The 23,112-nt window shown below is 33.6% G+C and overlaps 1 protein-coding gene and 1 long non-coding RNA gene across 6 annotated transcripts; both read left to right on the plus strand.

The window, feature by feature from the left end:
• Positions 1 to 7,232: 7,232 nt before the first annotated feature.
• LOC112036023 (G-type lectin S-receptor-like serine/threonine-protein kinase At1g11410) lies at positions 7,233 to 14,289 on the plus strand. The gene is made up of 8 exons (XM_065773824.1): positions 7,233 to 8,602; positions 8,775 to 8,903; positions 9,682 to 9,807; positions 12,000 to 12,199; positions 12,411 to 12,621; positions 12,719 to 12,956; positions 13,640 to 13,790; positions 13,870 to 14,289. Exons 1-8 carry the CDS (start codon positions 7,252 to 7,254, stop codon positions 14,170 to 14,172), a joined length of 2,709 nt encoding a protein of 902 aa, XP_065629896.1. The 5' UTR covers positions 7,233 to 7,251; the 3' UTR covers positions 14,173 to 14,289.
• Positions 14,290 to 15,816: 1,527 nt separating this feature from the next.
• Positions 15,817 to 21,595, plus strand: LOC112036024 (uncharacterized). Of its 5 annotated transcripts, XR_010629059.1 has the most exons (6): positions 15,817 to 16,011; positions 16,363 to 16,486; positions 16,562 to 16,730; positions 17,639 to 17,688; positions 19,665 to 19,789; positions 20,977 to 21,224. It is a non-coding gene; the product is annotated as an uncharacterized LOC112036024 (long non-coding RNA). The 5 variants fall into 5 exon arrangements; XR_002885584.2 differs by lacking the exons at positions 17,639 to 17,688; positions 20,977 to 21,224 and adding an exon at positions 21,355 to 21,595 and having other exon boundaries at positions 15,822 to 16,011; XR_010629060.1 differs by lacking the exons at positions 17,639 to 17,688; positions 20,977 to 21,224 and adding an exon at positions 19,861 to 20,226 and having other exon boundaries at positions 15,822 to 16,011.
• Positions 21,596 to 23,112: the final 1,517 nt, after the last annotated feature.

Raw genomic sequence — 23,112 nt, forward strand, 5'->3', positions numbered from 1 at the left:
TAAAAAAAAATAAATATAAAAATCATATTTTAGTTTACTATATTTTAGAATTAGAAGTAAAGTTCTATCCCATTTTCAATTATTTATTATATATTCATCATCCTTGCTTTCACTAGTTCTTAATGTTTTCTTTTACTAGTGCTTTATGTATTTCTCAAACAATAAAATCATTTGAATCTTCTTTCACCTTTGTTGACAAAGAAGAAAATATCCACGCTTAGCTTTTATAGAAAAATGTTTCAGTAAAAAAAAAAAAAATCTCTTTGAAATAATGACTTTTTTTTTTTTTAATGTTTAGTTGTAATTTTGAAAGTAATGCAAAAAAAAAAAAAAAAAAAAAAAAATTATTTAATTTCATTAAAATTTCATATAACTGACGCTGCCGTGCGGTGAGCACAAAGCAAACTATTCTTTCGCCTTTTACTAAAAATAAAAAATATAACCGTAGTGTCAGTGGTGATCGCTAAAATGAAGGTTATGTAGTTATCGTGATAATGATAGTGGTAATAGAAGTGGTGGTGGCACCAAAGGAGATGATGATGGTGGTCGTGGCCTAAAAAGTCAATGGAGGTTGTGGCTAGAGTGTCCATGGTGGTGCTAGCAGAAAAAAGTGTGTGGGCCTTTGCATTGTGTGTGTGTGTGTATATATATATATATAATGGGGTGAAGGCACAAATCATTTTCCAACGTTCTCTCGTGCCTTCACCCTATTTTTTTTTCCCAAAACTTGTCATCTATTTTAGACTTATGCCACTGCTTAGTAACAATTAGGAGATCAATAATGAATAACCTATCAATTTTTTTCATAGAGTGGTTTTGTTCTACTTACTCTCTCGGTTTCTATTTCAATTTTCAACAACATAAAAGGTATTTTCAATCATAAATATTTTCAAAATTAAGCTTTGCAAAAGAAAATAAGATTTCACACTTAGAAAATGAAATTAGATTCTACTTCTAATTTAATTTTGTTGACATGGCTGAGGATAGACATAGCAAAACGGGCGGGTCGGGTTGGTTTCAAGTCGAGTCAATCGGGTTGCGGGTCAAACAGGCCACAAGTTAAAAACAGGTCATTTTAAGCAGGCTAAAAAGGGGCTCGGGTCAATCGAGTTGCAAGTCGGGTCGGGTTGACCCATATTTTTCACATGAATTTTTTTTATTTTTTATTTTTATAAAGAAAATTAACAACATGTATTTGCCATTTGGATAGTTATGCAACAAATTACTTGATGTAAAATGCATTATTTTAAATTCACCATATTGTGCAAATAGCACCCCAAGACTCAAATCAATAACAGTAAATAAGTAGAAATTAAATAACAAGCACGCACATAGAACACAAGAATTTACGTGATTCGGCAAACTGCCTACCTCCACAGAGACGACGGAGAAATTTCACTATAAAAATAGGAAGATATAATAGAGCACAAGAACACTCTCAAGAAACCCAAATCTCAATACACCCTAACTCTTTCTCACCCACAAAACAAGAAAACACTATTCTTCTTCTTATGCGGCTGCTGCTAGGTTTTTAGGAATTCTCTAATTCTCTCTTGTCGTTCAACACACCTAATATATCTATATATATATATATATATTTATATATATGTTATAGGTCAGCTATACTAGGAGTTATATTCCTAGTTGAATTCGGTCAATTGTGGCCGACTTAGCCAGACTTGGGCTTGTGGCAATTCAAGCCACATACACAAGCCCACTTCAACAAATCTCCACCTTAGCTTGAATTAATCAAGCTACACGAGCAAACTCCTCCATCGCCTCCACCTTTGCCCCTTAAGGGCTCACAAGCTACAAACACCAATCAACTCCAAGCAGTGCTTGAACTTGTCTGTTGAAACTGGCTTTGTTAACATATCAGAGGCATTCTCACTAGTGAGAATCTTTGACAAAGAAATATCACTAGACGGAACCCATTCTTTGATCTTGTGATACCGCATAGCAATATGCTTTGTTCTTGCACGATATACTTGATTCTTCGCCAAATGAATTGCACTCTGACTATCACAATGTAGCACCATGCTATCCTACTTGAAACCAAGCTCATTAACCAATCCACTAAGCCAAACTGCTTCTTTTCCTGCCTGTGTCATTGCCATATATTCTACTTCTGTAGTGGATAAAGCAACTACATCTTGTAGTGTAGACTTCTAACAAATTGGGCCATCAGCAAACCTAAAGACGTAGCCTGTCGTGGACTTTCTAGAATCAAGGTCCCTTGCATAGTCGGAATCCATATAACCCACAGCTTCTGTACTAGCTCTTTGATCAAATAGGATACCGAAATCACGAGTGCATGTAAAATATCTAAAGATCCACTTTACTGCATTCCAATGCCCTTTACCTGGATCTACCATATACCTACTAACCACATTGACTGCATGAGAAATATCAGGCCTAGTGCACACTATCAAATACATGAGACACCCAACTGCATTCACATATGGCACTTTAGACATATACTATGACTCCTCATCTAAACTTGGACACAACTCTGAAGACAATTTAAAGTGGGCAGAAAGCGGTGTACTAACATGTTTTGCATCAAGCATACTAAACCTCTCTAACACCTTCTTAAGATATCCCTTCTAAGATAACCATAATTTACCAACCCCTCTATCTCGGTGAATTTCTATCCCAAGGATCTTCTTGGTAGCTCCAAGATCCTTTATGTCAAATTCAATACTCAATAAAGACTTCAACTTCACAATTTTTTGCTTACTCTTTTCAACTACTAACATGTCATCAACATATGGAGCAAGAAATATATAAGAGCCATTAGCAAGTACTCTAAAATAAACACAACAATCATACTCACAGCGCATGTACCCATGTGTGACCATGAATGAATCAAACCGTTTGTACCACTACCTGGGAGACTGCTTCAAGCCATATAATGATCTCTTCAACAAACAAATATAATCTTCCTTGCCAGGTTCTTTGAAGCCTTCGGGCTGTTGCATGTAAATCTCTTCTTCTAAATTTCCATGGAGGAATGTGATCTTCACATCTAGCTGCTCTAACTCCATGTCATGCATTGTCACAAACCCTAGGATTACTTGAATTGAGGTGTGCTTCACAACTAGTGAAAAAATCTCATTAGAATCAATTCCTTCTCTTTGTAACCCTTAGCCACTAACCGTGCCTTGAATTTTTCACCTTCCTTTTCTGACAATGCTTCTTTCTTGCGAAATATCCACTTGCAACCAATAGCCTTCTTTCACTAATTCCCAAGTCTTATTCTTCTGTAAAGACTCCACCTCTTCTGACATTGCTACAAGCCATTTATCATTGTCTTTCCTATATGTAGCCTCCTTGAAAGTGAATGGATCCCCACCGCTGGTTACGAGAGCAAAACTAACCATGTCTTCAAAGCCATATCTCTGAGATGCTTTGTGAACCTACTTCTCTCTACCTTTAGCAATTGAATAAGGCTTTTCTTGTTGCTGCTGTGGATCAATCTCAACATCACCCTTATCATTGGGTGAACTATTCTCGTCAAGCTCAACCTCAACAATTAATTTCTCCTGTGGACTATCATCACATGTCTTTGCTTCATTCTGTTTCAATATAAAGGTTTCATCAAATATGACATCTCTGCTGGTCACCATTTTCTTTGAGATTGGATCCCAAAGCCTGTAGCCTTTAACTCCTTTTTAAAAACCAAGAAATATGCATTTTCTTGACTTCGAATCCAATTTAGAATGCTCTCCACTTTGCACATGCACATAAGCTAGACAACTAAAGATTTTTAGACTTGAATAATCAACTGGTCTACCTAACCAAATCTCTTCTAGAATCTTGAAATCTATGGCTGATGATGGAGATCTATTAATAATGAAGCTTGCTATGTTAACTGTCTTTGCCTAGAACACCTTAGGCAACCTTGCATTCAATCTCATGCATTTGGTTCTTTCTGCTAAGGTTCTGTTCATTCTCTCTACAACCCCATTCTGTTGTGGAATTCCTTTAACTGTGAAGTGATGAGTAATGCCTTCTAATTCACAAAATCTTATGAATTCTTTATCTCTATACTCTAGTCCATTATCTGTTCTAAGGTATTTTATTTTCTTATCAGTCTAATTCTCAACCTGTGCTTTCCACTTTTTAAATATGCCAAACACATCAGACTTATGCTTCATAAAATAAATCCATACCTTTCTAGAGTAGTCATCAATGAAACTGAGGAAATACTGAGCACCGCTATGAGAAAAAACTGATACTGGACCCCAAACATCTAAATGAATATAGTCAAGAACACCCTTACTTGTATGAGAGCCTATCTTGAAACTGACTTTATGCTGCTTCCCATACACACAATACTTGCAGAAGTCTAGCTTGCATGTCTTCACCCCCTTCAGTAAATTTCTTTTGTGCAACTCTAACATACCACGTTCACCAATATGGCCAAGTCGCATATGCCATAATTTTGTGTCGTTAGTGCTGGACTCTACTAGAGTGGTGACTGCAACACTTCCTACAACTATGTTTCCAATCAATCTGTAAAGCGTGCTTACTTTCTATCCCTTCATCACCATCAAAGCACCTTTGGTAATCTTCATGATTCCACCCTTTGATGAGTATGAATAGCCTAAATCATCCAATACTCATAAAGAAATTAAATTCTTTCTAAGATCTAGAACATGTCTGACATTACTAAGAACTCTCACAACTCCATCAAACATCTTGATCTTCACGGCACTAATTTCAATAACCGGGCATGTAGCATCATTACCCATTTAGACCATACCACCGTTGTAAGGCTTATACATGTCAAACCAATCTTTCTTTGGAGTCATATGATATGAGCATGCTGAATCTAAAACCCAAGATTCCAATAGAACATAGTTACCTAATGAAATTGAAAGTAAATCTGCACCAACTTCACTGTCATCTGATGTTTCTTCAGCAACACTAGCTGATTCTAGGGGCTTCTTTCCATTCTTCTTCTCTTCGATATGCTCTTTTGACTCTTTACATTAATTATTGTAGTGCCCTTTCTTGTGACAATAAAAGCACTCTACATCTTTCTTTGCACGTGATTTAGACTGTGATCTGTTCCTGTTGGAGTTCCGTCCTCTTGACCTGCTTCTACCCCTATTGCTTGATTCAGACTTTACAATAAGTCTATCAGCCTGAGAACCATCGCCATCTTACTTCATCTTTATGTGTGACAAGAGAGCATTAGTCACCTCCTCGAGTACTACAGTCTCTTTCCCATACATCAATGTAGTCACTAAATGATCAAAAGAAGTAGGAAGCGACGCTAATAAGAGTAACGCTTTATCTTCATCCTTATAATTCACCCCAAAACTTGACAATTGGGTATTCAACATGTTAAACGTGTTGAGATGCTCCAACAGATCTGAACCTTCCTTCATATGCAAACTATATAGTTGCTTCTTCACGTACAACTTGTTTGTTAGATTCTTTCTCATATAAAGACCTTCTAATTTTTCCCAAACCTCCTTTGCGGTCTTTGCTTCTAGGATGTTGTGAATGACCTCATCACCTAGGTTGAGACGAATAGTACTAGCTGCTTTCTCATCCATCTCTACCCATTCTACATCCTTCATCGTTTCCGGTTTCTTCTCCTTCCCAAGCAAGGCCTTGTGAATTCCTTGTTGAATTAGGAGATCCTTCATCTGCCTTTGCCAAAGAGAAAAATTTCTCTTACCACAAAACTTCTCTACATCATGCTTTGTGCTTGACATCTTTACTGTGTTCAAAGGATTGAATCCTAACTTGGCTCTAATACCACTTGTTGTGCAGATAGCACCCTAGTACTCAAATTAATAACAGTAAATAAGCGGAAATAAATTATGATATTTCCTAGTGTATGTGTTGTTTAACAATGATATGATATTCATAAAAGAGATCATGTATAAATAAGTAAAAAATCAAATTTTAATGTATATCTCAAATTGAAATAGAATGCCAACCACAATTTATAATAGATTATAAAATTAATTTTCAAGATTGTAAATTTTTTATATGTTTTAATTCTTTCTCAAATGAGTTATCCATCCAATAAATCATTTGTAATTTTTTTTTTTATATTTTGGGATGTTGATATTGTGTAGAAATAAAACTTGTGTATTTATTTTATTTATCTTTGTGTTATTTTGTTTTAAATAGCAATGTTAGGGTTTGTGTAATTTTAAAATGAACAAAACTTAGATACAATACCTTAGGTGCTATTTCTTAGATTTATTTCTTAAGATTCAACCATGTGGCTACTTAACTAAAAAATATACTTCCATCTCCTGAAAAAAAATCCACATTGCTAAATCTTAAGATGAGAACTTAAAGAACAACACCGAAATATTGTACTTAAATCTTGCCCATTTAAAATGATTGAATAAGTATTAATAAATTCAACTGAGTTCATTCTTAATATAAGTGGTGAATTCAAGGTAATGCATTCTACATCAAGTAATTTGTTACATAACTTTTCAAATAGCAAATACATGATTTTTTCTTTTAAAAAAAAAATCATGTGAAAAATACGGGTCAACCCGACCTGACCCGCAATCCGATTGACCCAAACATGTTTTTAACCCGCTTAAAATGACCAATTTTTTTACCTGCAACTTTTTTGACCAACAATCTAATTAACCCGATCCGAATTCGAACTAATTCACCCGTTTTGCCATGTCTACTCGTAACACGATACCAAACTGAAACTCTCCATTTCCTACGGGAACACAACAAGCAGACCCTTATACCTTTTTTTTTTTTTTTTTGAGGAACAGCAGACCCTTATACTTTGTAGATAAATCCAAGCAGATTTAAGATCGCATAGAAATCAATCATAGCACATTTGCTTTGTTCAAAGTATTTGAAGGTACGAAAGCGGGCACCTTTACATCGACAATGTCAATCTATAATCAACTGTTCCCTCTATCTTTTTCCTTGAAACAGTAATAACTAGATATAAGCTGAAGTCACACAAATGTACTATTTTTGGGAGTTCTATGGTGCAAAATATCTTTTGGAACTGAGTGACTCAAATTGCTTCGTACAAGAAACCAATAAATATCTTATCAAAACGAAAAAAAGAAAAGAAAAAAGAAACCAATAAAAATATATATATATAGGTGCTAATATTTAAAGTAACAGGTATTACGTCTTTATCGTGCTTTTTTGCTTTTTTATTTAATGTCTACCTCCCTTGTGGACCCTAGTCATTGAAATTCTCAGCTACTTCCAAATCCAAGAGTTCACTTTAAAATGGACCAGCCAGGAAACTCATTTGCTGCAAACTATAATCAATCACAGCGTGAAAAATCAATGAATCCTTCTTCTTCTCTCCCTTTTTTGTATTCAGTATTGCTTCTTCTCTCCCTTTTTTTCCAAATTTGCATTTCCCTTGACACCATAACACCCAACCAGGCCATCAAGGATAATGGTCAGACTCTAGTCTCAAACCAAAAAGCCTTTGCACTTGGTTTTTTCAGCCCCGGCAATTCCACAAACCGCTATGTTGGAATTTGGTACAACAAAGTTCCTGAACAAACTGTTGTGTGGGTTGCAAATAGAGACAATCCTCTCAATGATACCACAGGAATCCTATCAATCAACGGCCAGGGGAACCTTTTACTTCACACCCAAAACCAAACCATTCCAATTTGGTCCACCAATGTTTCTGTTTCAGTCTCGTCCACAAACAATTCTATGGCTCAGCTCTTGGATTCAGGAAATCTTGTTTTGGTTCAAGAAGACAACAAAAGTGTTATATGGCAAAGCTTTGATTATCCCACAAATACTTTGCTTCCGTTTATGAAATTTGGGCTCGACCGGCGAACCGGGTTGAACCGGTTCCTAACATGTTGGAAGAGCAAAGATGATCCGGGAACAGGTAACTCTTCATTTCGTATTGATCCAATTGGGTTCCCCCAGTTGTTCTTATACATGGGTCAGACTCCAACGTGGCGGGCCGGACCTTGGAATGGGCTAAGATTGAGTGGTGTACCCGAAATGACACAAAATTTCATCTTCAATATTAGTTTTGTGAATAATCAAGATGAGATCTTTATCATGTATGGTATAATTAATCCCGGTATTTTCTCTAGAATGGTGGTAAATGAATCAGGAGCCGTTGAAAGGTACACATGGAGGGGTGGTAGATGGTTCCAGTTTTGGCACGCCCCAAAAGAGCCATGTGATAAGTATTTGGAATGTGGTCCGAATAGTTATTGTGACCCGTCCAATGCAGACAAGTTTGAGTGCACATGCTTACCTGGGTTCGAACCCAAGTCGTCTCAAGATTGGTACCTTAGAGACGGGTCTGGTGGGTGTGTGAGAAAACAAGGAGTGTCCACGTGTAATAGCGGAGAAGGGTTCGTGAAGTTAGCACGTGTAAAGGTGCCAAATACTTCAGTGGCACGTGCAAACATGAGCATGAGTTGGAAAGAATGTGAGCAAGAGTGCTTGAGGAATTGTTCTTGTACAGCTTACACAAGTGCAAATGTGAGTATGGGAGGGATTGGGTGCTTGACATGGCATGGGAACTTAGTGGACACAAGAACATATACCAATGATGGACAGGATTTATATTTACGTGTGGATGCAGATGTTCTAGGTAGTCTTCTATCAAATTTCAACAATTATTCTGTTTTTATAATTGATATAAAAAGAAATTCTTCAGTATTTACTATTTTAATGTTATTTTGCACCAACGTTTTATATATATAGAACTACGTTTTCAGATTTATAGCAACAATTAATAATATTTCTTGTCTTTTTTTCCCTAGCTCAATATGCTAAGAAAAATGGCCTTCTTCGGAACAAAGGGATAAGGGCAGCTATTGGAGTTTCTGTTGCAGTGGTGTTGCTTATTGCGGGGTTCATTGTTTATCGTTTGATAATGAGAAAGAAAAAAGGTATGCAATCTTTTCCACCCATTTGTCTGGGCACCTCCTGTTCACATATTTCATTACCAGTGAACAAATGTCACTTCACGTTTTTCTTAATTTCTAAGGTTAGTGGGTGCAGTTTGTTTTGTCCTTCTCACTAAAAACTAATTTTCTAAGGTTAGTTAACAAATGTTGACAGGGTAAAAGTATTGTCGGACATCAATTAGTTAAAAATAAATAAATAAAGATTAGTTTTGTAATTGATAAGTATGACAACGGGACAGGACATAGTCAGATTATGAGAACTCTGTTTTTGTTTCAGGATAGGAAAACTGAAACAGAGTGAGGGCAAGATAGGCTGCGGCATGGTGGAGATATTTTGTTATCCTTAATTAGGTGGCTCTCTCACTATTAATCAAAGGGGTGATGGTGGATGTGTTGAGTGAGAAAAATAAAAATAAAGGTTTGCTCACTCTAGAAAGGAATGAATTTTGAATAACGAAATTTGACTAAACAAAAAAAGGAAGAAAATGAAACAAAATATCAAAACATTTTTATAATATCTTTATTTTTAACTATAAAAAAGTGGATCTCAGTATGATATATATATATATATATTTTAAACTATAAGGAACTTATATTTCAATAGTAGTGGAAAATATTGTGATAAGTGATAATAACAAAATGTTAGGACATTTTCACCATAATACCTTTTATTTTTAGTTGGGCAGAATCTTAGTAAGATTTTAGTTGGGCTAGATCCTCATAAGATATTTTATTATTTTATTTTATTTTAACCCATAAGGAATTGACACCTATGTCATAACATATCGGAACAAAGGGATAAGGGCAGCTATTGGAGTTTCTGTTGCAGTGGTGTTGCTTATTGCGGGGTTCATTGTTTATCGTTTGATAATGAGAAAGAAAAAAGGTATGCAATCTTTTCCACCCATTTGTCTGGGCACCTCCTGTTCACATATTTCATTACCAGTGAACAAATGTCACTTCACGTTTTTCTTAATTTCTAAGGTTAGTGGGTGCAGTTCGTTTTGTCCTTCTCACTAAAAACTAATTTTCTAAGGTTAGTTAAGAAATGTTGACAGGGTAAAAGTATTGTCGGACATCAATCAGTTAAAAATAAATAAATAAAGATTAGTTTTGTAATTGATAAGTATGACAACGGGACAGGACATAGTCAGATTATGAGAACTCTGTTTGTGTTTCAGGATAGGAAAACTGAAACAGAGTGAGGGCAAGATAGGCTGGGGCATGGTGGAGATATTTTGTTATCCTTAATTAGGTGGCTCTCTCACTATTAATCGAGGGGTGATGGTGGATGTGTTGAGTGAGAAAAATAAAAATAAAGGTTTGCTCACTCTAGAAAGGAATGAATTTTGAATAACGAAATTTGACTAAACAAAAAAAGGAAGCAAAATGGAACAAAATATCAAAACATTTTTACAATATCTTTATTTTTAACTATAAAAAGGTGGATCTCAGTATGATATATATATATTTTTTAAACTATAAGGAACTTATATTTCAATAGTAGTGAAAAATATTGTGATAAGTGATAATGGGTCCGTTTGGATAGCACTTATTGTTGCTGAAAGTTGCTAAAAACTGATTGTTGCTGAAAACACTGTAGCAAAATAATTTTTAAATGTGTGAATAGTGTTGTGGGACCCACTTTTAATATTAAATATTGCGTGAACAGTGCATGAACAGTGCGTGAACAGTGCACGCACAGTACATGCACAGTGAAATTTGTCCCCCCAAAGTCAAAAAAGCCGGCAAAAAAAAAAAAGAAGAGAAAACGTGAAACGAAAACGTGCCGCAACTTGCCTTGCAATCCAAACGCACGCAATAACAAAATGTTAGGACATTTTCACCATAATACCTTTTATTTTTAGTTGGGCTGGATTTTAGTAAGATTTTAGTTGGGCTAGATCCTCATAAGATATTTTATTATTTTATTTTATTTTAACCCATAAGGAATTGACACCTATGTCATAACATTTATATATAATATCATTATTTCAGCTACTTTTGTGTATTTACAATATAAACTTACATTCGCAAGTACAATGTAAACATTTTCTTTAAAAAAAATAGTAATTCTTAAAAAAATTAAAAACAAAAATAAGCTCATACCAAACTAGTGTACTTGAGGGGGAAAAAAATAAGAACAAAAAGAGGCCAACTCCCCAAATTGACCGGACCAAATCCAAAAGCACTATTTATTGGCCTCTTGACTCTTTCTACATACCAGATAGCCCATAACCCACCGTCTGACCCAAAAGCTGATGGTCCAGTGGTTTAATAAGCGGCCTGACCCGTTGTTAATAGACAAATAATAGAAATAAATATGGTATTGAGAATTATGGATAGTTTGATTTTAAAAATTTTAAACCTAAACAGTCACACCTCTCTCTCACTTTTTTTTATATTCACCTTTCCGATATGTGGCCAGAGTCACTAGTTGACTTTTCTCATGAATCATCTCTCTTCTTACTTTTTCTTTTTTTAATGCATAATTTTATTTTTCTTTGAGAAGAATAATGCTTAAACTTTTGATTGCCTTCTCTCACGCCTAATATTATTATTGTATAATTATGTTAGTGTGTATATAAAAGATCATATTACGTTGTATAAATTTTCTAAAATATTTTTTTGACTAAAAAAGGTAAATTTTCTAATATATTTTAAATAATAAGAGACATTTTATAATCTTTGTAATAATTTACAAAAGATATCATCTTATCTTTAATTAAGATATAATTTAACCTCTTCAAATATTATTTTAATTAAAATTGTCGAATTTTTTACATGTACTCCATTTAATTTTTGTATTAATAAAACTTTAAAATAATTATTATATCATTATGGTTGTAGCTTAATTGGAGCCTGGTCAAATATCAAAAACCTTAAAACTCTTCCCTTTACGGTTCTTTGAATGAGTCTAAAAACCATGATCTAGGATAAACACTGAAAATTATAAACTTGATTTCTTCCTTTTCTTTTATTTTCATTATGAATTTATCAAATGGGACTTTTGTTTAGGAAATCGTAATTGGATAAATATTGTAACTATGCATTATCTGTTATTGTGTTTGAGAACAGAGAAGAGGCAAAGCATGTACAATTATAGCGTTACCATGACTTCACCATACAATGAAGACTCTCCAAGTAGAAGGGAGCTAGATGGGACTGGAAGAAACTCAGATTTACCACTATTCGAGCTAAGTACCATTGTTGCTGCTACAGATAACTTCTCTATAGCTAACAAGCTTGGAGAAGGTGGTTTTGGGTCAGTTTATAAGGTAGTCACCTCAAAAGAGTCCTAAAACATGCATAACTTCAGTTCATGTGTGTTAAATGCATCAACAATTCCATCTTGAATGTTCAAAAGTTTCAATATAGCAAGACTGTTGTAGGTGGAATTGGGCTATTCTCATTACCTAGATAATTTACTTTGAATTTCTTTCAACGAATATGCAATATAAATAAATGAAATTTGGAATTTAATTTCAGGGTTTGCTACATAATGGAATGGAGATAGCAATAAAAAGACTATCAAAATCCTCAGGACAAGGAATAGAACAATTCAAAAATGAAGTTGCACTAATTGCTAAACTCCAACACAGAAACCTTGTCAGAATTTTAGGTTGTTGCATTCAAGGAGAAGAGAAGATGTTAATTTATGAGTACTTGCCAAACAAAAGCTTGGACTATTTTATTTTTGGTATGCCTTCTTTTTCATTTCACATGAATTCCTAGAATGTAAAATAAAACTTAAGCACACTTTTCATCTAAATTTATGTTCTTGTCTCTTCATTTAGATGAAACAAAAAGGTCATTGTTAGACTGGGGGAAACGATGTGAGATTATTTGTGGGATTGCTCGAGGGATCTTATATCTTCATCAAGATTCAAGATTAAGAATTATTCATAGAGATTTAAAGGCCAGCAATGTTCTCCTTGACACTACATTAAATCCAAAAATTTCAGATTTTGGTATGGCTAAAATCTTTGGAGGGGATCAAATTGAAGCAAATACAAATTGCGTTGTTGGAACATAGTAAGTTGACCACAAAATGAACATATACTAATAATTTCTACCTTATTACATGACTTTAGTTGTTATCTATTTTTTGAATTAAAAAAGGGGTTTCTCTTCTTTGTTGTCATCTATTTAATATCCAATCCATATTCCTCCCCCACTTTCTTTTTTAGTTTCTTTTTTCTTGACTCATTTTCTCCTCGTGTAATAAAATTACTTCCTAGTTCCTACTTCTATTCGTTTAACTTCTTTTATCTCCTATGCTTATACTACTACTACTACATTGTGTACATTCTCAACTATTTTTAAAAACTGAGTGCCTCCGCTATCAATGTTGTAGTGATATTAGAAATATTTTTAAAAATAATGATATTACAAATACTCCCAATTTCACAACATGCTGAAGTAACATATAACACACATCCCATGTGCCTTTGCTATCAATGTTGTAATCATGCATTATAAACACCAGCCATAAACTCATGTGATGCATAGAATTTTTCACCTTGTATGTCAAAACAGTGCAACCTAAAAAAGCCATAAAAAAGAAGAATAAAAGGTGAAGCTATATAATTCTTTTTCATCTTGTGTTACTCCAAAGGTTGTTTGATACGTTGGTGAACAATGATAGAGCTATCTTTGATCATTTTTGTTGAATAATGTGATGGCATAACAATTATTGTTCATTTTGCTACAAACAGTGGTTATATGTCACCAGAATATGCAATGCAAGGGTTATTTTCAATAAAATCAGATGTATTTAGCTTCGGGGTGTTGCTACTAGAGATCATTACTGGCAAAAAGAACAGTACTTATTATCATGATGATCCTTCCTCAAATTTGATCGGACATGTAAGTATATGTGTGAACAAAGACTTGAAATATTATCTTTGTTTTATTTAGCCTAATACGTTGAATATGTTGTTGGTAGGTTTGGGACCTATGGAAAGAAGACAAAGCTATGGAACTAATTGATTCATCACTTGGTGAGACATACCCCGCTAATGAAGTTTCAATATATATTCAAATTGGGCTTTTGTGTGTGCAAGAACATGCAGTAGATCGTCCAACCATGTCAACAGTTGTTTTTATGTTGGGTAATGACACACCTCTTCCGTCTCCAAAACAACCTGCATATATTTTTAAGAACACTTACAATAGTAAAGATAGATCAACTAGTGAAGGAGCCAATTCAGTAAATGACTTAACAATTACAAGAATAGATGGTCGCTAAAGCCCCAGGTTGGTTGGAGCAATGTAATTTTCAATTGCAAGATAAGACTTAGAAGGAAATGGGGATATTCTTTAATGAATTTTTATTGAGATATTATTATGGTGATCCATTGTTACTTCTCTTATTTGTGAATTGTGATAGTGGTGGAGGCTTAAAGTAAATTGATCTCCAAGGTGATAGATGAGCAATATATAAATGGGTTTACAATGCAGGTAGAATAATGACTCGATGACGATCTCATGTCTTTTATTGCTGTATGGTATTTTGATTTTATGTGGGAATGACCTAGGGCAACTTAACCAATTAAAAAGTGTTTTGTTTTGTTTTGAATCCATATCTAGACTATCAAGTCTGAGATGGTTTCTGTTGGAGAGATCCTAAAGATTGAAACTTTTTTTGACATTCTTAAGTGCAAGATATCTAACTTGGTTATGAAATATTTAAGACCGCCATTGGGGGCTAAAGATAAGTGCAAAGTGCCATGAAGATCCGATTTTAGAGAGGTTGGAAAGGAGATTAGCTGGTTGGAAGAAACTTTATTTATCAAGAGTACTCTTTAGCTTAACAACATATTTCCTCTCCCTGCTTCACTTTCTTATTAATTAGCATGTCACGTTGCCTAGAAAAATTACAAAGGAATTTTCTCAGGGGCGATTTAGATAATGCCTTTAAATTTCATTTGGTAAATCAAAAGACAATGTGTAAATCCATTCAACTTAGTTGATTAAGAATTAGAAGCTTAGCACATTTCAATCAGGCTTTATTTGGAAAATGACTTTGGCATTATGCAACTGAAAATAAAGCTTTATGGCGCACAATAATAGCTTCAAAATATGGGACTGGATGGGGTGGATGGGTGGAACTCAAGGGTGCCATAGAAAAATTATTGAAACTCAATAATTATTGAAAAATTATTAGGGCACTGGCTCGCCATTTTAGAAGATGAAGTACAGCATAATAGATAAACGGTCCATTGTTTCACCAAAAAAGAAGAAGAAGAAGAAGATAAAGATAAACAGTCCATCAATAATCTAATCCACGTTCCTACAAAGCCCATCTTCCTCATTGTGTTCTCTAGGAAAGATCACTCCACCCTATCATTGGGTTTACTCATATCGAGCATCAAAACAAAATAACCCATTTTAGCCACCCATTATTGGCTCAATACGCACAGTCTCATACACTATTATCAATTATCACATTATCTGTTAAATAATAATTTGATAAGTCAGTATCTATCTACGCCCAATTAATAAATATAGATGCAGAGACTTTGCTTTTTGAGTTGTCAATCCAAGAATTTGGATCCTTTTATCAAATATCTTTTCATTTCTTCCCTTCCATATTGGCCAAGAAAGAAAAGCCAAGAGGAACAATATGTTTGGGCTATTGCTTCATCTTTGCACAATTTATCTTTTGGAGTAGCCACAGTTGAATTAGAGTTATATCTGATCTATTTATTAGAAATTGAAGAGCATTGCCAAACCAAAATCCTATCTTTCTATTAACTATATAAAAAGTGACTATGCCGCTACAGTGATTTGTTACTGTGCATATAACGTGTTTCACTGTTCATCCATAGTGCAAAGTTTCGTGAGTCTCTCTATTTTGTCCGTTTGTGGAGGGCTGAAGCGTTTTAGCTGAATATATAAAACAACCAAAGGGATCTGGAACTCTCTTTATCTCTCTTTCTCTCTACTCTCTGGAACTCTCCAGATAACTTCTTTCCCTCTTTTCTCTCTGGAACTCTCTATATCTCTTCTCTCTCTCTTTTCTCTCTACCATTTCAAGACGACAGGACCAGATCGGCTCTGGAAGAAAGACCGACTAATTTTTACTGTAAGTATCTCTTTTTATTTATTTTTCTCCATTTCTTTGAAATATCTTTTTTTTTTTTTTTTTTTTTGGGTTCTCAAGATCTGTGTTTGTATTTTTTTCCTTGTGGGTTTCAATCTTTGATTGTTTGTTAATACGGGTGTTTTGATAAAGAAAGGAGATTTGGTTCTCCGTTTCTTCGAAATTTCCTTTTTTTTTTTTTTTTTTTATTGGTTCTCCGTTTCTTCAAAATTTCCTTTTTTTTTTTTTTTTTTAGGGATTCTCAAGATCTATGTTTGTATTTATTTCCTTGTGGGTTTCAATCTTTGATTGTTTGCTAATACCAAATCTCCTTTCTTTATCAAAACCTAAAAGATCCGTATTAGCAAGCCATGGTTGCAGATGGCTTTTTTTGGTCGTTTGTGGTGGTATATCGGCCGATCTGAATAGAGCAAAGGGGATGGGTAGATCGGAGTGAGGGAAGGCTTTGAGTTGAAAGGTATGATCTTTTGCTTTCTTCCTTTTTGCTTCTATATAATTTGCTTTTATTTATTTATTTCTTTCTTTCTTCCAGATTTTTGATGTGTTATGGATAGGTGTGGAAAGGACCCTCCCAAGACTTCTCAAACCCTCTTCCGTCCCTTCCAAGATCATAGCCAAGCGTATGAAGGTTGAGAGAAGGAAATGGAAAAGCAGAGGACTGATTTGTGGCTTCGGTGGTTTTCTTTCAGCTCACATGACAGGTATTTTCTATCTCTAAATTTCTTTATAGTTTGATTGATTTCTATCTCTCTTTTTCGTTTGTTTATTATACTGAGGTACTAATTTCACAAAACTAGTAGTGAGCTTTTATATATTTGATGAAAGCTTTGACGTCTCAAGGTTGGGAATTTCGCCAAAACCCAATTCTTTGAAATTTCAGTGGGTTTTTCATTCTTGTTCTTAATTTATTCTCTTGTTAATAAATGGTTGATTAATTTGTGCTATACGTTCAAGTTCCAACAAGATTTGGTTTTTGAGATTAATTTATGATTAGTTTTGGAGTTAGTTTACAAAAGAAACACAGTTGACAAAAATCTACATAAATAATTAGTTACATGTAAAACTATAGCTGTTGAACAATTATTGATTATGATGTGAGGCGGTGAATTCTATTGAATTTTGAGTCAATGTTATTTTTTTAAAGTTCAATGCAGCCAAACAGATGCATTGAGAATTTTAGTTTCAGCATTCAAATTTAGTTAGTTGCTTGGTAAATCTTTGTTTTTAAGGCATTGAAATCGGAAAGATATGTTATCTATTTGTTTATTATTTTGACTCAACATATTAACTGAGGATAGAACACAGAAATCATTTACTTTTTGTTTGTGGGTCTGGGTTGATACTCTTCAAACTTTGTATTACATGCTGAGATTGGTTACATAAATGCATGTGTATGTATGTTTTGTTTGAAATGTGATTTTACAATTAGCTTTTGTTTAGATAGTTTCCCTCACAACATGTTTGATGTGGAGCAACTTAGATGTTGTAGCTTAACCATGTTCATATTTATTTTTGTATTGTAGACAGTTTAGCCTCACTATGTGCACTTTATCTTTGCATCTTATAAGTTTAGCCTCACTATGTGCACTTTATCTTTGCATCTTATAAGCCTTGAAAGAGATGAACGACAATATCTTCTTTGGTCTTGAAATATTGCTGGTATGTCCATACCATTCTCATCCTGCTTAATCATATTTAACTAAGTTATATTTTAGATCAAGTTACATTTTCAACAACAAATAATGACATAGGAATTATATGTGTAGCCGTTTGTAATTTCTTGTGGCTGGATTCTTTTAAAATAGAGTTCTAAACATGTTTATATCTATAATTATTTATAGCTAGGAATTGATTTTCTCATGCCCAACCTTTACCACTCCGATGCAAACAATTATTGTAATGCTTAGCCTGTATGGATCATATCATTCGAGTTTTGTGTTTGCCTTTGTCTTTGTTCTTCTACTTGCAATATCCCCACTAAATCTGGACATTTTTTGTAGTTCTTAGCCTATATGGATCATTCTTCTTCAGTTGGTTTATAATCATTTAATCCTTTCATAATTTTTTGCACACTTTGTGTTCGCATCATTAGAGATGCTTTGGTGAGAAAGCATATGAAGTCTTTGGAGGTTATTTTCCTTTCTTTAAAATGAACAATGTTAGTCAAAAATGCCTATCAGTTTTTAGATAAATGTAGGAGATCAGTGGCACTAAATTGAGTGACCATATTATATTTTATGAATATGACTTCCATTCTTTCACCACTTTATTTTCACACATCATAGATTGCTGATTTGAAGCTTTTGATCTTTATTTTCTCACATCATATTGGGGGCTCAATTGAGTTATTGTTTGCATTTGCTACATTTTTTAATTGGTTGCTTGAGTAGTAAATATTTTACTATGGTTTGGTAGTTTGAACAGTCAAGAAAGAAACCTGAGAAATCATAAAATAATTTTATAGAGATGCTAAATGTTATTGTCTACGCCATTCTAACTTGCTCCTTTATTATTGTTAACTATGCTTTCTTCCTTTGAAAATTTGTTTGAACAATTTGGTGGGTTATTCTTTTGAAAAGCATGCCAACTATAAAGTTTCCAATTACTCATTATAGAACCCATAACCAAAAAATTTGCCACTACCAATAAAGGTTTTTTTTTTTTTTGGTTAATATATATGATTTAGGTTTGGGTATCTTGCCTGGATTGGTTTTGATTTTGGTATTTGGGTTAGATTTGGTTTTGATTAAGTTATTTGGTAGACTTTTTGATATTAAATGATCACATAAGAACTTTTGAAGTGGAATATATACTCCACAAGTTTATGTGCTCAGTGCTCTTTACCTTAAGTGTCCAAATAGTGGGGTCACCTTAGTAGAAATAAATTTGAAGCAAAAAATAGTGTATTCTATGGAAGCATAACAAATTATAAAATAAGTTAAGTTGGAACTTTTACTGTTTAATGAGTGGATTAGGTTTCTCAAAAAAAAAAAAAAAAAAATCTTTAGTTATTTTTAAAGAATATGAGCGAAAGGTTTATGCATTTGGGATCAATTGTGGTCTAGGCGCTAGGAGTAGATGATGGCTTAGGTGTTTACTATTTACCCTCCCTAAAAAATCGCTAACATAAGCACTCTAACCTTAGATACAATAGAGAGAGAGACACTTTAGTGGCATAAAAACTCAATTCTCTGTAGGTCCACCAAGTTTCTTTCTTTTTCTTATCTTGTACTTCTTAATGAAGTTTAGGTGAATACCCAGTTGCTTATTTTGGATTCTGAATTGTTTTTCAGCTTCCATTGCATTAGAATCAGTAAGTAGAGGCATTTCTTTGGTATATTTGTAAACTTGTAATGTAATCCTATTGTGGGAATTTGATTGGGCTTCTAATATTGGTGAATATATGCCAATATTTTGCATCATATTTCTGCTTTTTAGAGGGAAAGATATTATCTTCAAGTTCTTTTAAGCTTTATATTATGTTGGTCGCTATATTAAGTTGGTCTGAATTTTGATAATAAACCATATTAACAGTGGTAGTTAAGGTGTTACATGTGTTTTATGTAGTTTAGCATCCTAAAAGTATGTTTTTGAGTTGCAATATAATTCATATTTTGCATTGGTTCTGCTTTTAGTGGGAAGATAGTATCTTGACATTCTTTGGAGCTTCATATTATATTGGTTACTGGTTTTTGGGGTCTGACTTGAGGCAGTTATGGTGAGAAAACATGGATGGCAACTACCGGCTCACACCTTTCAGGTATGTGTACTTATCAACTCTGTTTAACTCACTTCCTGTGCTCACTTTTTCATGTTTTTTTTTTCCATTAGGGTTTTGTTAAAGCACTGATGTTTTCATGTGGGGTTTTCTCTGAAATGCTATATGTTTAGAATATGATCCATTTTTGGTATGTAAATTTTATTTTTTTGTCTGTATTTTGATGCTCAATTCATGTGTATGGTGGTGCTTTCTTTTGCCAGCATTGTTCTATGATTTTCTTAAGTATGCACTTCTTTCTTTGTAATTTTTTTTATTCATGTGAGGAGAAACTTTTAAGATCAATTAGGAGCTATATTAGTTTTGGGAGTCAAGGAACAAAAGTATAATTTTGAGTTTCCTGAAAGTGCATGTTTTGTATTTTTATTTTTATTTTTAAAGTAATTGGTTAGACCTGGGTAGACTTGGCCCTTTGTTATCTTTTACTATTTGTTTTTCATTTTTGGATTGTGTAGTGTGACCTTACCCTCCAGTTGGTTTTTAAGAGGAGAGGAAGTGTCATTGTTCTAACATTATTGGTGTGTTCAGTATATGTTATTAGTCAATTTCTATTTTCTGTTCTCTGAGTGGCAATTCACTTTTAGAATAGTACTTCTACGGTTTACAGTTTAATTGTTTCTTTATCATGAAGGGGGGAAAAAAAAGGGAAAAGGCAACTCACTAGACCAAAATTACTGTTCATGAACCTATTGACTCTTTTTATATATAGACTAGCCATTATGTTATTGTAGAGTAAATGTTTAAGCCATTTTCTCAATTTAGGCTCAACAACACTGAAAACGCTACAGCCTTAAAATTATGCTTTTTTAAAATAGGGAATTGGTTTAGACTTCCTTCTAAAGTATTGCAAGTTCTTTAATATAAATTATAGGAAATTGGTTTAGACTTCCTTCTAAAGTATTGCAAGTTCTTTAGAGATATACTTTTACTATCAACAATTTAGGTTCATTGTAATGATTGTCTCTAACGTTACCAAGAGTTTCAGTTCATTGTTCAAAAATAAATATTTTGTTCAGATTTTTATTGTTCAATTAAATTCTCTAAAGCCTCATTGTATGTAATGTAAACTGGATAGTGACAGTAAGAATCCTAAAATCATGAAAACGTTGTTGTTTATTGTAATCGCTTTGAATACTCGAGATAAATTCTGATGGGTGCTTACTAATTAGGGACCTCATGATCTCTTGGTCATTGTTTGCAGCTTGCTCCAAGGGATTCTATTTTTCAGTGCTTTATAAAAGGGATTTGGTCCAACTATACATGTTATATTTTCCTCACTTAGATTAATGGTGAGCATCATGTATCTTGAACAAGTGTCATATTTTTTCAGACTTTTATTTAAAAGTTGCGAATAGATGTTATTACATTACTTTTCAAAATTTTTGGTATACACTAACATTGATCTGATTCTATTTTACCAGTTTGTCTTTTAGATAATAGATATAGCCGATTACTTGATTTTGTTCTTTCCTATGTTCATAAAAGAATTCTGTTTATTAATTTGTACTGTATGTATGGTGCAATAAACAGCATTCATTCCTAAATAGGCGGTCACCTTGTGTGATATGGCAATGTCAACTTATGAAGGTTTTATGACTTAAGACAATGGATACTTGAGGGCCTAAACCTTTGGTAGAGTAAGAAGTGTGGACTAGAAACAGAATTAGAAGTATAAGGAGTGAAGAGAAAGATCAATTTTTATGACATATAATAATATTTTTTCATTATTTCATGACATATATGTGTCTTCTTCAATTGGAATTTATTGTAGATGTGGGATTTATATTATGGGTGAAAGCTATAGTAGGTTCTATACTTGATCTTATATCACTATTCAATGTACTGGCTAGCACGTGCAGCACAAACTAGTTTTCCTTAAAAATATAAAAATGGACAACTATATTTTGTCATATTAGATATGCAACAATACTGGAATTATTAAGTGTATAAGTTTCATAAAAAAAACATTGGCATAATGAGAAAACAGATAAATATTCTAGTAGACATGAATAATCCAGCTTCTCTTATATATAGGTAGAAATGAGTCCAACAACTGGAAAGTTCTCCAACCTTTGATGTTGCTCAAATCTTCAATAACTTACAAAATTGGATTGCTTTACTAGATAGATTACATTCTAAAATTAGAAATAAAGGTTCCAAGGGAAGAGAGAAATCTATACCAATCAATACGAAGGAACAGAAACAACCTTCTAGATAAAATTGATTGCCAAACAAATGACATGCTTTCCCCAGAAAAGTATCATCCTAATCAAGTGTGTCAGTAATTTCCACAAATGAAATGGATAGATCGTCACTGAAATGCTCCCTCCCCTGCCCCTGCTTTGTTTTTGAAATGGTGAAGAAAAAAAAGGACAACAACGATGCCATGAAAACAAAGCCACCAAGCAGGTTTGCAGACCCTGTAAAAACAAAGAGTAAAAGGTTCACCATATATCTCAAAAGAATGTCCAGAATGATATGCAAATTAGAAAAGAGCAAATCCATTCCTTAGTCCCAAGGCTTTACTTATAATTTTATTTACCAGCATTTCTATACTAATCAGTCTTTGAAAAGACTTATGAAGTTAAGGACCTCAGAATCACCTTATGATGAACAAGGAAAACACCCTAATGCCTAATCTTTTTCTTTTTTAAAAAGGAATTAATAACATTGGCATGATGAGAAAACAGCTAAATATTCTACAAACTCATTTCCAAAAAGATGATGGCCTAAAAGTTATTTCCTAACTATAATTAGTATTTACACCCTTAATAATTTTTAGAAAAAAAAATGTCAGCATTGAAATTTGAAAACTCTCATATGCACGCAGTCATGAGCCCTTGTGGATGCTTAATAACACCACAACAGCTAATATGTCATAGTAGATGCACTAAGCATCTAGCCATATAAGACCTAGTTAGAGAGAGAGACAACTTTTGAAAGATATAGTGAAGTCCACAATCACCTCTTTATCCTTCTTACTTTTCATTTATTAATCATTCAATCACTCATTTCACCAACAGATTCAGACCTAGCATAGACTAAGACTAAGACTAACACATGTTAGCAATGCATGAAATTTTTTTATAAGTAAAAAAATTATCCCAAAAAATTACATGATCAAAGATTTATAATATAAAAGAGGAGCAAATAAAATCTAGAATAAAATGCATATCACTCAAACAATGATCTCAAGTCCTACACGAAACTTCACAGAGTTGTCCCCTATCATTCACAACCACCACTGTACAAAACTCGAATTCTAGTCTGGTCTTTGAAAGATTTATGCAACCAAAAATGATAGA

Source organism: Quercus suber, unplaced genomic scaffold (assembly GCF_002906115.3).
Source record: "Quercus suber isolate HL8 unplaced genomic scaffold, Cork oak 2.0 scaffold_80, whole genome shotgun sequence".
Lineage (NCBI taxonomy): Eukaryota > Viridiplantae > Streptophyta > Magnoliopsida > Fagales > Fagaceae > Quercus > Quercus suber.

What these genes read in the sequence shown, in the direction of transcription:
- LOC112036023 (XM_065773824.1), top strand. Translation starts at nt 7,252, where the DNA reads ATGGACCAGCCAGGAAACTCATTTGCTGCAAACTATAATCAATCACAG. An exon ending in GTTTTGGGTCAGTTTATAAG is followed by an intron (nt 12,200 to 12,410) that starts GTAGTCACCTCA and finishes ATTTAATTTCAG; the next exon opens with GGTTTGCTACATAATGGAAT. An exon ending in CTTGGACTATTTTATTTTTG is followed by an intron (nt 12,622 to 12,718) that starts GTATGCCTTCTT and finishes CTCTTCATTTAG; the next exon opens with ATGAAACAAAAAGGTCATTG.